This window comes from Panthera onca, chromosome B2 (assembly GCF_046562875.1).
Source record: "Panthera onca isolate mPanOnc1 chromosome B2, mPanOnc1 haplotype 2, whole genome shotgun sequence".
Lineage (NCBI taxonomy): Eukaryota > Metazoa > Chordata > Mammalia > Carnivora > Felidae > Panthera > Panthera onca.
In genome coordinates this window covers 133,165,403-133,179,689 of record NC_138343.1, presented here as the reverse complement: position 1 = coordinate 133,179,689, position 14,287 = coordinate 133,165,403, and the positions used below count along the sequence as shown (strand labels likewise).

General features: G+C 43.5%; 1 protein-coding gene and 1 pseudogene across 5 annotated transcripts in view; both read right to left on the bottom strand.

The window, feature by feature from the left end:
- The window catches only part of SASH1 (SAM and SH3 domain containing 1), a 314,865-nt gene that overhangs the window by 69,277 nt on the left and 231,301 nt on the right, over positions 1-14,287 (bottom strand). For all 5 annotated transcript variants that reach the window (XM_078447431.2, XM_078447430.2, XM_078447428.2 and 2 more), the window contains 3 exons: positions 12,608-12,694; positions 10,137-10,249; positions 2,983-3,084 (listed from right to left, as the gene is read on the bottom strand). In XM_078447431.2, coding sequence (XP_078303557.2) covers positions 2,983-3,084; positions 10,137-10,249; positions 12,608-12,694 — 302 coding nt within the window. The remainder of the gene's footprint in view (positions 1-2,982; positions 3,085-10,136; positions 10,250-12,607; positions 12,695-14,287) is intronic.
- Positions 6,847-9,999, bottom strand: LOC132666541 (lanosterol 14-alpha demethylase-like; annotated as a pseudogene).

Sequence of the window (14,287 nt, the reverse complement as noted above, 5' to 3'; positions counted from 1 at the left end):
GGAAAGATGAACGCTTAAATGCAACTTTGTTCACTAGTATTTCTCAAACACAAACACACCATATGAACTGGACACTGAGTCAGACACTCGCTGGAGACACAAAGATAACATAGCGTGTCTTTCAAGGAGCTCACGATTCCCAAGGAGGTTAGAATGTGTCCAGTGAATTCTGATACTCCAGGATAATGGTCAGGTTTCAGGTACGAAGCTAGTTTAACAAAAGCACAGAGTGGGAAGCAATAAAATATACTTAAGGAGACTAAAGGAGGTTTCAGAGAGACTGAAGTTGGACTTTACTTTGAAGGACGCACAGATTTTTACCTGGGAAAATCTCAAGGAAGGTATTTTAGATAGAGGCAATTGCACAAGTTAAAGCGGAATGTGTGAGGGGCGCGTGGGTGGCTCACTCGGTTGAGCATCTGACTTCGGCTCAGGTCATGATCTCGCAGTCGGTGAGTTCGAGCCCCGCGTCAGGCTCTGTGCTGACAGCTCGGAGCCTGGAGCCTGCTTTGGATTCTGTGTCTCCCTCTCTCTCTGCCCCTCCCCAACTTGTGCGCTCTCTCTCTCTCTCTCAAAAATAAAAAGCATTAAAAAAAATTTTTTTTTAAATACCATGAATAATAAAAGTCCTCCAAATAAAAGAAGTAAAACTGTCTCCATTCACAAATGACATGATCTCATATGGAGAAACTCTCAAGATTCCATCACACAAAAACTGTTAAAGATAATGAATAAATTCTGTGGGACACCTGAGTGACTAAGTTGGTTAAGTGTCCAACTCTTGGTTTCGGCTCATATCATGATCTCACAGATCTGACTGCGCAGAGCCTGCTTGGGATTCTCTATCTCCCTCTCTCTCTGTCCCTCCCCTGCTTGCTTTCTCTCTAAAAAACAGGTGAGTAAACTTTAATAAACAAACAAACCAATTCCACAAAGTTGCAGGCCACAAAATCAACATGTGAAAATCAGTTTTGTTTTTATACGCTAGCAATGAACAATGTGAAAAAGAAAATAAGGAAACAATATGACTTACGATAGCATCAAAAAAATGCTAAAATACTTAAAAATAAACTTAAGGCAAGACATATACACTGAAAATTATAAAACATTGCTGAAAGAAATGAAAGAAGACAAATAAATGCAAAGATATCCTGTGTACATGGGTTGGAAAAACTTCATGTTAAGATGACAATACCATCCAGATCAAGCTACAGACCCAGCGCAATCCCTGTCAAAATCTCATGGCATCAAAAAAAATAAAATAAAAAAAAATCAAACAAACAAAAACAAAACAAGAATGAATCTCACAGCATCTGTTGCAGAAATAGAAAAACCCATCCTAAAATTCACAAGAAATCTCAAGGCAGCTGAGCAGCCAAATCAATCTGAAAAAGAAGAACCAAGCTGGAGGCCTTGCACTTCTTGATTCCAAAACTTACTACAAAGCGACACTAATCAAAACAATAGAATACCTACAAAGGACAGACATGTAAACCAACGGAATAAAATCAGAGAGCCCAGAAATAAACCCCAGCATACGGTCGATTAATTTTTTAAAAGGACGCCAAGACCATTTAATGAGGAAAGAACAGTCTTTTCAACAAATGGTTCTGGGAAAACTGGGTTATCTATCTACAAAAGAATGAAGTTGGACCCATATGTTACATCATATATAAACATTAACTTTAAATGGGCCAAAGACCTAAACTTAAGAGCTGAAACTATAAAACTCTTAAAAGAAAATGGGAGAGGATGTGTGGGTGGCTCGGTCGATTAAGCATCCTACTCTTGGTTTCAGCTCAAGTCACGATCCCAGGGTCGTGGGATCGAGCTCCGCATCGGGCTTCATGCTGGGTGTGGACACTGTCAAGACAGTGAAATAGGCAACCGCAAAATGAAAGAAACTATTTACACATCGTGCTTCTGACGAGAGATTAATAGCCAGAATATGCAAAGAACGCCTGTAATTCAACAGCCAACAATAAAACAACCCAATTCAAGAATGAGCAAAAAACTTGAATAGACATTTCTTTAAGGAATATATATATATATACCTTCTCATTACCATTTTATACCCTTTAGGATAGCTATTAACGAAAAAGGGGGAAATTACAAGTGTTGGTGAGAAGTACAGAGCTGAAACTTTCACACATTGCTGTCAGAAATATATAATGATTCAACCACTGTGGAAAACAGTAGAGTGGTTCCTTACAAAAGTAAACACGTAATTAACATGTGATCTAGAAATTTTACTCCAAGAGACGCACTGAAAAGAAGTGAAAGCAAGGACTCAGATATTTGTATACCGATGTTCACAGCACCATTTTTCACAACAGCCAAAAGGTAGAACACCCAAGTGTCAATCAGCAGATAAATGGATAAACAAAATACGGTCTATCTATATGGTGGCATATTATTTATCCTTAGAAAAGGAATGAACTTCTGGCATGGGCCGCAAGGTGGATGAACCTTGAAAACATTATGCTACATGCAATAAACCCGACACGGAAGGACAAAGACTGCGATCCCATGTACATAAAGGACCTAGAATAGTCAAATTTCATAGGGATAAAAAGTAGAGTGGTGGTTTCCCAAAATGAGGGAAAGGGAGTTACTGTTTAATGACTATGGAATTTCTGTTTTGGATGATGAAAAAGTTCTGGAAGTAGATTTTGGTGATGATTGCACAGCATTCGTGCTTAATGCCACTTAACTGAATTATTAATCGAACTGAAAGTGCTTGGAAGATTAAATGTTAAGTTACACAGAATTTACAACTAAAAAACAGAGCATGACTAGCACTGTTTGGACTGCAGGTAAGTCTATCAAGCAAAGAAAACTGAGTAATGTGTCAGAAGAGACACTTATCTTCAGATCTGGGTGGGACCTGGTAGATGCAGAAAGAAGTCCCAAGGCAGAAACTGCCTAAGATCTACTGTCTGGTAGAAGTGGTCGAGATGCTCAAAGAGACAGCAAACTTACGTTGCAGTTTGACGAGCCATCGAACGTCGGGTAGGAACCGTCTGGCCAGTCGGCAGGGTCCAAGGCCGCTGACTGCCGGTGCTGGGCCTCATACTCTTTGAGCTACAACAAGAGAAAATGAAAGACTGAAATGAAAATAACGGCCAGGACTGTCTACCAAGCAGCAGAGAGAATGTTCTGGGCACCTTCTTCATGCCACTGCTGGGGTCTCAGTGCCGGCCAAAGACGAGGTTCTCGAAACTGAGAGGGAAACGGGCGGCCTGCCCTGTGATTTTTCATCTACACCAACCTGACGGGCACAACGGACTCTTTGTATCCCGTGTTCTAAAAACAACCTTGATTTTCACTCCAAGGCCCTCCAGCATCAACACTGATCTTTCTCAGTTCAATTGTAAGTTCAAAAACAGAAATTGTCTGTAGGGTGGCCTCTGAATTACTTCTCTTTGTAGAAGACACAATGGGGTAGACTATGGACATTTTGATAAGACACAGGTGGAAGCCGGAAATGGACATTCTAAAATCACTTGCTTTTCTTGTTCTAGACTGCTTCAAGTTACCAGTTACATGTTATCACCTAACAAACATTATGGGCTTTATTGGAGAACCTTGTGGATGAGAGGAAAATAACCAACTATCTAGAATATGTTCAGAGACTAATCTAAAGTTTGAGTTTAGACACTAGGTTTCTACTTTCTGAAATAGAAAGACAAGTGAGATATTATAAGAAATTGGCAAATTTTAAGGCAACAGAATTCGATGAAAGGTCTTTTAGAATGGCAAATGTGAGAAGTTCCAAGTGTGTTTTCATAAAACATGTAGAAATTTAACTCTGCAACAAAATACACTGAAGTTGCCATTGTATTAAAATTCTATTATAAAGTAGTTTTTAGATACAAATTTAAGACACTGATTAAATCAGTTCCATAAATCAAGACACCAGAAAACCAGAAATGAATGATCTGACCTAACAGCCCAGGAGATGGTCTTCAACCTACAGGAGCTACACAGATATAGCAAAGTCATCATGTTGACAATATCCCTCGAGGGAAAAGCAACTTTCTGAAGTATCACTCCTACCAGGAAATTCTTTTCTGTGCATACTTGTGACGGGAGACAGACTGGGGAAGGCAGATCATAGTGATTAATTGGCTGCAGAACCAATCGGGAACCCCTGGGCCAATTACGTAACTCCTCCGTGCCTCAGTTTGAAAATGAGGATGACGGAAAACTATCTCACGAAACAACTACCACAATCACTTAATACAACAAAACTCTTAGCACACCGAACGCATGCAACAGACTCAGTATGAGCATAGTATTATCACCACCCTTGTGGTTTCAGATCAAAGAGAACTCAAAGTTCACATCAACTCCAAGAGTTTGTTTGCTCTTTGCTAATATCATTTTAATACATTTTAGTACATTTAATATCATTTTAGCACATTAGGGGCATTATTTTTACTCTAATCTTTATAGTACATTTATGTAGGAGAATGCTCTTTCCTGGGGCTCCTGGGTGGCTCAGTCGGTTAAGTGTCCGACTTCGGCTGAGGTCATGATCTCACCGTTTGTGGTTCAAGCCCCACATCGGGCTCTGTGCTAACAGCTCAGAGCCTGGAGCCTGCTTCAGATTCTGTGTCTCCCTCTCTCTCTGCCCCTCCCCCACATTACAAAAAATTAAAAAATAAAATTCTACGTTTTAGAGTTATAAAACAGGATCTCTAAAAAGAATTTGAAGTGCGTTTTACAAGGGGAAAACCTAACCTGATTTTATATACATACATACATATATATATATATATATATATAACTACTCTTTTATATTCCACTTTGCTCCCAAAGAAGCTCTGACTTAAATATAACTTCATGGAAGAAAGACAATTGATGATTTCATTTGAGAACTTAGATCTTTTAAAGCAAATGTACAGTTTTAAAACAATGACAGAAGTATGTGTGTGCACGTGTATGTGTGTGTGTGTGCACATGCGTGTGTGTCTGTCTCAGGAGGAAATACTCCTTTCACATCCTATTTTCTTAAGTCCCATAGTTTGCTCATACTTGAAGTCTAGGACATGATTCCTAGAGGGATGGCCATCTTTAGTAGGTTAATGCTTACTCTATTTTTAAAACCTTTGAGGAGATACTAAAATGTCCCATTTCTACAAGAAAAGAACATTTATATTATATCTAATCTAAATCCCCTCCAGCTGCAATTTAACTTCATTTCCTTTTATTCTGTCCTCAGTAGAGATTAAAACAAAATAAAACAAAACACTCTTCAGTACATCCTGAAGAGATGTTGTTTAATCATCCTTCATATACTTGGAGACAGTGATTAAGTTCTTTTCTGCTTCTTCTTGGAGATAGATCTTTACCATTTTTCACCCATGGGATCTATTTTAAAAACCCCACAATCATTTTGTTGTTTTCCTATGGATTCTCTCCATAAGCCTCTGTAGTTGTCCAGATCTCTGTGACTGATCACAGTTGCTGCTGCAAGGAAATAATTTAATAATATATATAGGTTCCCAGTTTATAAGTGTGAGCTCTGGTATACCAGATGCCCAGACTCTGTTGACAAAACTGTTCATCACTTCCCCAGTTACTGTGGATTTGGGCTCACATCTACACCCTATAATTCTCTCTGGAGAACTCTCCGTGGTCGACAGGATTCATTTCCCAGAGGTATCTAGAAGGCTGCCTCCTCCTCCCCAATCAGCTTTAAGCCTCTCTTTCTCTGGCAGGACAACTTTACAAGGCAATTCACCTTCCAGGGCTCCCTACTCCCTAGGGGATGGTTCTGAAGCTAGATTTCTCCTAAAATCGCATCTCTGTCCAGATTTTTCCTCTGGCTCTTCTGCTACCTTCCCTCACTTAGCGGCAGTCAAGTCAGCAACAAACATTGAGCCCCCCCCCCCCTTTTTTTTTTAATAAGCCTCAAAGACTTTATTTAGGACTTTCACACAGATACGACCTTATGGAACCAGCCACATGTTTTCCAGATGGATAAATATGTAATATTTAGTAACTGGATCAAGTTACATGAGTAGTCTTTTGTATTGATAATTATATTTTAGGAAATATGATTATTAAATCATGGTTACAGGTCTCCCTCAATTTCCTATAGATAGTGCTTCCAGGTAAAATGTCAAAGGACATATTTTCCTACGACATAGCTCCATCATGCTGAGCATTACTGTTCCAAAGCAAGAGAGTTCTCTTCTAGCCAAAACTTTAGAATGGAGTTTATTCCCTACCCACCCATCCTCACACACCACAAAAAGTACCCGATAAATGAATAGCCTGTGGATTCCAAGTATCTCAGAACTATCCCAAGATGTGAACACCTTGAACTTACTTACCAAGAGTTACATATGCTTTTAAAATTAGCACCTGGGGGGCACCTTGGTGGCTCAGTTGGTTAAGTGTCCAACTTCGGCCCAGGTCATGATCTTACAATTTATGGGTTTGAGCCCTGCATTGGGCTCTGTGCTGATGGCTCAGAGCCTGGAGCCTGCTTCCGATTCTGTGTCTCCCTCTCTCTCTGTCCCTCCCCCGCTCACACTCTGTCTCTCTCCCCTTCAAAAAAATATATATTTTTTAAAAAATTAGCACCTGGAAGTTGTGTTATATGGAATATGCTAATTACCTAGACCCCTCCCAATTTTTTTTTACTAATAAGCTTGACTTCTCTAAAGCATATGTAGTAAGTATCCACCACAAAACTATTAGAAAATGTTTGAAGTGCTGTTAGATTTGATGGAAGTATTCAGTTAACAAAATATAAAAACCCTAAGTTAAGCCACTGTCTGTTTAAATTACACATTCAAAAAAATACAGTGTTGTTTCACAAAGGTCATTCTCTTCAAATGCTGCTTTGCGGCTTACAGTGGTGTTTCACATATTAATTCCTTGTAGCCTTTTTCATTTTGATCTCAGTTGGTATCGACAACTGGGATTTTCAGGTGTGCGAATCACGGCTGTGTATAAAACATCCATCAATGAGATCAAATTCATATAAACAAAGCATAACGGACCAACCTGTCTTTGACATTACACAAAATGCTCCCAATACAAGGATGTACCGGGGGATACTCCCAGCTCCACAAACAGCTCACAGGCAAATTTCTCTCCTGATCCTGGGTTGTCCCCTCAGGGGTAACATTTAGACGTTCTACCCACGGGTCTTAAGGTGTCTGATTGACAGTGAGAGAAACCTACACCCGATGTCCTGAAGGACCATTCTCATCGAGAGGTTCAAGTCAAAGGGTTTTCTTTTAATACCACGACCAAGTAAATTTAGCTCCTTGACCTGGTCATTAAAGAGGCAGATCCTTTCCACAGACTATTATCTGCTCTAAATAACGTCTTGCTTCAAGTGTGCTGTCTCTGGCCAATGCAGCAGCCCATCCAGGCACTAGTAGCTGAAGACGTATGCTGCCCTATCGAGGGCGGGCCAAAGGGCTTCCCTGCTACTTCATCGTCTGGCAAAGGACACCCATCTTAGCGTGCAGAATCTCGTAAAGTTTGGAGAACGTCATCGGTTTTGTTCTTCACCAAAACCTGTGCTTCTGGATCGCCTTACAGAAAATGTTTTTGACCTCTTGATGGAGCTCTGCCCCGAGAGTCGGCAAGGCTGCCCACCTGGGAACAGACGGACGGCACGGCTAAATTCTCCACCCGAATGCACACACCGCCGTGTCACCTTCGCGTGGCGTTAACTTCTGATTTCCTTTCCTGTAAACAGTGGCTAGCTGGTAAAATGATCGGCTCGGACAGAGCTTCGAATTAACTTTTCTCTCCACCTTTGAAAATATTCCTTTGTTGCTTTTCAAACTAGAGACATGTGCCACCTAGTCTACGGGCCTCCCACCCTGAACGCACCCGATCTCGCCTGATCTCGGAAGCCAAGCAGGGTCAGGCCTGATTATTACTTGCATGGGAGAAATGTGCTACCTAAAACTGACCATGTTAAGGCCGCTTTTTAGAAAGTTTTTATTTATTTTGAGAGAGAGAGAGAGAGAGAGCGCACGAGAGAGAGAGAGAGAGAGAGAGCACGCATGTGCGCACACATGAGCGGGGGAGGAGCAGAGAGAGAATCCCAAGCAGGCTCCACTGTCCGCGTGGAACCTGACGTGGGACTCGAACCCCCGAACCGTGAGATCATGACCTGAGCCGGAATCAAGAATCAGAACCTCAACCAACTGAGCCACCCAGGCGGCCCAAGGCCACTTTAATATTTTCTTCTGCCCCAGGAAAACTGGATTAGGTACATCCCATGCAACTCCCTTTCCAAACATAGGTGTGGCCAGACGACTGTAGACATCGTCTGCATTCTGATCTTCATTTTTATGATTAAAAGGGCAAGGCAGGCGGCATTTCTCCGCAGAAGTAAACATCTCGCCTGTTGCGGTAAAACTAAATGCAGGTTCGTGTTTCTCACATGTATCTTCTAGGCATCCAGTTGGATATTTCCCCAAATGCCATGCCATGCTCGAGGAACGGAACTGGAAAGAAAATACACAGAGGACTCTGTGTTTCCGCTGGCAGCTGGGCCAGGTGGCCAGAGGGGTGGTGGAGGAGGGAGACCGGGCTGAGCGTGAAAGGGGATCTGCAGCAAGGACAAGGGGTTGGCACCTGTCATCTGTTCCATCGCTGGCCCAACACTACTTTGGTCCACCAGGGACACTGCAGGCCGAGGTCACCTCCAGTTTTTCGAGTCGACGGAGCAAGAGAAGTCAGCAGATGGGCGTCTGAAGGTGGCCTTGGCCTTCAGGCCTCCTGCTACACCCAGTCCCACCTCCCATTCCTTTCAAGTGCTTTTTTTCCCCCCCATAATTGTCTCAGCAATAAATTAAACCTTTTTTTTTTTTCTTTTAAACTGTTGAGGTTTAGAGTCAGGTACACTAAACTAAATTGAGGGTTCCTGTCACAGTTTCAAGGTTTCAGGTCTTTCAGATTCTACTTCGTGGTCTAGTCTTAACACATTAAATGGTTCCTTGGTGACTTAAAAGTTTTCGTTTGTTTCTAAACCTGCCGAATTTATCACTGCCTACACAGCACCAAACCAGCTGATCAAAGTGGAAACCCAAGAGTCCATCAGTCAGTTGGTTTGGCAACAACCAAGTAGGAAATCTCTTAATCACTGTGACCTCAGTAACAAATGCTACCTCAGTCCCCTAAGGGTTAATTAGGTTCTTTTAGTGCTCTATTTAACTCTGAGCAAAAAGTGGGTGCCACACTAAACTGTAATTAATATCTACTTAGAAATAAAAGGAAGCAAAAGTTTAAAGTAGACCTAAAGCTTAACTTTTAGGTTATTCAAAGTCTTGTTTGTGATAGTCTCTTACGGAACCGACATTTGCAATGGTTGTCCTATATTAAATTTTACTCGGCTTTTTATTTACTAATTTTTTGTCCTTATTATGTTCTTATCAATCTTTTGATGAGGCTTGGGAATTTTGCAATGGCATTCAGAGAGTCATTTTCCTCGTTAAAGTGGTCCACAACAGCTCAAAAATATTTGCCATTCATTTACTCATGTAGTCGCTGAAGATGGAAATCAAAACTTACAACATGGAATGCTTGTATTAAGTAAAGAGAGTGGAATCAGTATTTTATCCGATGACATAGGTACCTGATGACCGCCACCAAAGTTATCATCAAAACGCTATTTTCATCTATTCCTGTACCCTTTGAGGCACTGGTTTTAGTCCCCTACAGCTGCGATAACAACCTGCCATAGAGCAGGTGGCTTAAAAACAACAGAAATTCCTCATCATTCTGGAGGCTAGAAAGTCCCAGATCAAGGGGATGGCAGATTTAGTGTGTGGTAACAACCTGCTTCCTGGTTCACAGACAGCAATGTTCTCACCACGGGTCTTCACATGGGGGAAGGGGTGTGGGAACTCTCTGGGGCCTCTTTTATAAGCTCACTCGGTCTATTCATGAGGACTCCACCCTTAGAACCTAAGTACCCCCAAAGGCTTTACCTCCGAATAACATGGCATTGGGCATGGGAATTTAATATATGGATCTGGGGGTTGTGGGGGAGGGCAGACGTAAACATTCAGGCTTCAGCAGTCCCCAAACATTTTTCCATGTCAGGGGGGCCAAGGACTCACAAATGTAAACCAAATCATCTATGCTCTTACCCTTGCAAGTGCTTCCTCAATGGTGATCATCTTCTCCTTGACCATCATCATCAGCTGAATCCGTTCCTCATCACTCATTGTTATCTCGCTGGCAATGTAGCCCACATCTTCTCCTAGAGATTGAAGACAAAAGACCGGAATGAAGAAACAAGAGAAAACAGAATGCTAATCCTGAAAGCTCCTCGCTTTCAAGGGCGCTGTGTAGCTAATCCTGAAAGCTCCTCGCTTTCAAGGGCGCTGTGTAGCATGGTACGTTACTGGAGCAAGGGAAGCAGTAACGGGCTACTTTTGAATAAGCCAACGAGTCCGTCTTATCGAGAAACAGGCTCCGAGAGCCTATGGACGTTACCATAGACACAGACCCTTCAAAACGATCGGAGCCTTTGTGATGGAGGGTCTAGCAGAGGAGTTTTGGAAGAAAGCTGACAGGAAGTCCGGAATAGCAGCGGGGGATGGAGACCTAATTTAAAGACCTGCTTAGAGCCGATAAGCATTCCAAAGCTCCTTTGGCTATGGTCCTCTGTGTCCTTCCATTTCAAATATGAACAAGAGGAAAGTTTTTTGGGGAGGGGAGGGAGGGACCCCTCTTTCACGACACAGAACTTGAAGGTCACAGAGTCAGCGGCAGAACAAGACCTACAGCCCGGTGAGACCCTAGATTCTTCCTAAACTGTGCGACTGTCGTTCCTCACAGGAGAAGCACAAATAAATACAATCGCAGGGATGCGGCATTTTGGTTCACTGGAGGGAAGGTTATCATATATGTATACATCTGAAAGCCTCGTCATAAACACGCATCCAAACTGGGAGGGAACTCAGCTTGCCACTCAAAACTGAAGGCAGCCAGAACTGCTCGGGGCCATCCTCGCTAAGATCCTTCCAAAGTGCTTTTCCGCAAAGCCAACGGATGGCCGCTGCCTGTAATATACGTGAGCCACGTTGGCTTGTGTGCTTTTGGTCAGCGTGTGAGGCTGTAATGCACAGACTGGGAACAAGCCCACACTCTGGTCGCTCATCTTTCTCCCGCCCGGTCTTTCTTACGCATACTTTGCCAGCTTCGGTGTCACTAGGATGCTGGGCTATGGCTAAATTTGCCCTTGGTCTAGAGGGACAGTACAAGAGTCCGGCCGCAGATCGGCAGGAACCCGCTGCAGTCGGGGCAACCCTGGAATTCACGTTCCCCCGGGTTTCCCTATCTCATTTCCATTTTGTAATCAATCAGTCCAGAAATACCACTCACGCTCCCTTCGCCACTCATCTACTTGTCCGGAAGAATAATAGCGCGTGCTGGGTGAGGAGACAAGCCTGCTGGTTTGATTCATTTTACTATCTGCGTCGCCTCCGATGGTGGAGGGGGCGATGGGGAGCTGGCTGGATTTGTTTTTGTTTTTGTATGGTTTTTATTTTTTTTAAATCCACACGCGCCAGCAAACTATTGGCTTCCTCCCTCCCCCCATCCCTTTCTCGCTCTCTTTTTCCTTTCCTTTCTTTCTAAATAAGACTTTGTTGGGATCCAAGGCTTACTCTGCATCCCAAGTGATCCTGGGTGCATACCAAAAGGAAACACTGGCAATGTCGAAGCGTCCTAGCTTTATGGCAGGACAACTGAAATGACCCCACCGAATGTTGCCAAGGACCCAGGTGCGCTAACCGGTGTACGTGCTGTCCCTGTCCGCTTTTCTCATTTCCGTGTGTCCCGATGACTGGGGAAGCATTCTGAACAGGGTAGGACGCTACGACTTTGTAAAAGAAAACAAACAGTGTCACTGGTGAGCAACTGAAAGTTTTCATCTCATGATAACCTCATTCGGCTGGACAGGAATCCAGAAGTGGCTTTGTTTCTGTTTCTGTTCCCTCTCTGAATACTGGGGAAACATAAATTACATAACGGGGCCGCAAAGGGACGACATATTTACTTACTATATAAACAACAACAAAGACACGGCCAAGAGGAGGGCAGGACTCCCTTCACAAAGCTGCCCAGGCAAATTCCCATGATGTCAGACCGTTAGAGTTTCCCAACCCCGTAACTGTCCCTGCCACAGAGAAGCGTCGCAAGTTCAGAAGACTGCAAAGGCCCCAGGTGGCAGGACCGGGTGGGGGGTGGGTCCAACCCTAACAAATGCTATGCCTTTCTAGACCCTTTTAGGATGGATCTGGGAGGGTCAAGATCTTCTTGAGGTTGGCGCGACCGAGAAAACAAAAGATTTGGTCTTCGCCGTCAGACCTATGAAAAGGAAGATTGGCCAGACTCTTCTCATCTTATTTTCTTTGATTTAAAAACAACACCAACAAAAAAACACCACTGGGGTGAAGTCTTAAAGTAATGAAGGCAATGTCAGAGAAGTTGAAGACTTTACGAGCCCAGGCAAAGAGTCACTGACACTCTAGCGTGCAGTTAGACCAGTGGCACAGGGCTTCCCTGCATTTGAGAGCTAAAGGGACCTACTGTCCATCAGCTGTAACAGTACCTTTTGAAGTCTGTCTCATTATTCCTTTCTGGTTCTTTCGGAAGTTCTGCCAGAAATACTTATTTTTCTTCTTCCAATCTCCTTTTCCTTTAAAAACAAAAGTGGGGGGGGAGGGAGGCACAAGCAATAAATTCATTAATAACAAAAGTAGCCTCTTCTTTAGAATTCAAAGCTTATAAGAATACTTTGATTTCACAAAAAGACAGTTTTTCTCTTTTAGTTTGTGAAAGACTTGGAAATGCCTAGAAAGTTGTTTAAAAGAAATGCAAATTTCCTAGCAGCAAGTAATGGTGCAGTGGGGCTAAGATGAGAAATAAAGCAACATCAAAAAGGCAGGCCAAACACACATTCTTATATTCGCTTTGATGTTGTCTAACTAGGATGTCTAATTCTGCCTTGTCTTGGCTTGTGGTAGATTCTCCCCCTCTGGTCTCAGCCACAATTATTTCGACCAGACCACAAATAGGATGCTTTAAGAAGTTAACTTTGTTTTGCCGTTATCCCTGGTGTGGATCCCCATCTTGACTTCGTTCTGTTATTGCAGATTTAATGAAGAGAACAGAATGGTTGGCATGTCCCGTGGGGATTAGTCAACAGAGCTGGTCCCATGGGCCTGTGGGGTTGACCTGCATGCCTTCTCTAGGGTGTGGAGGGCTCGTGGGTGCAGCCATGGTGTGGGCGGGATGGGAGAGGAGACTCTCACCCCTCTGGCATTCGGGCTACTTGGCGACCTACTATCTGCAGCTACCCAGGGTTCCATGACAAGAAAAGCAGACTGCGATCCTGCTGTGACCTCTCCCAAATGGGACCCCTCCTTCCTCCCCTCCCCCCCTAACCCCCGACGGTTCTGGGAACAGTCTCACTTGTCTTAACAACAATGTCACTGCCATGGCCAGACATCTGCAGTGTTCGGTAGGATTCTGATCGTCACTGATACAGAATACCTTTGAAAAGGCAAAAGGAAAGGAAGCGAGCACATAAAAAGAACAGAGTGGGTCTTTATTTAAAAATGAAACGAAGGAGGGGCGCCTGGGTGGCTCAGTCGGTTGAGCGTCCGACTTCGGTTCAGGTCACGATCTCGTGCTCCGCGAGTTCGAGCCCCGCGTCGGCTCTGGGCTGATGGCTCGGAGCCTGGAGCCTGCTTCCGATTCTGTGTTTCCCTCTCTCTCTGCCCCTCCCCCGTTTATGCTGTGTCTCTCTCTGTCTCAAAAATAAATAAACGTTAAAAGAAAAAAAAATTAAAAAAAAAAATGAAACGAAGGAGCAGCTCTCACGTAGATGTGGCACGCTCAAAGCAGAGGCTTTGTCACTGTCACCATTTGGTGTCTGGTTGCTCTGCGGCCACTGGAAACAGGACCCAGCGGAGTCATGCGCTGTTGGGTCTCCACAGTCTAGACTGGTGGTGCCAGGCGATATGGCACAAAACAGACGTGTGGAAACCCGTGTCCACAGGGCTCCCGGGCTAGAAAAGGCATCATGTGTCACAACAAGATGCCCTCATTTAAGTTCCGATACACCCTGGAGCTACGGGATAAAACCCATGCCAGCTAGGCCGAGACTTCCTATGTACTCACAATCTTGAAAGTGACCTTGATGGCACCTGCTGTCTCTGGCTAAACACTGCAGCAAATAACAGCCACGCAGGGTTAAAGCAGAGGTAGGATTATCACTAAGGCAACC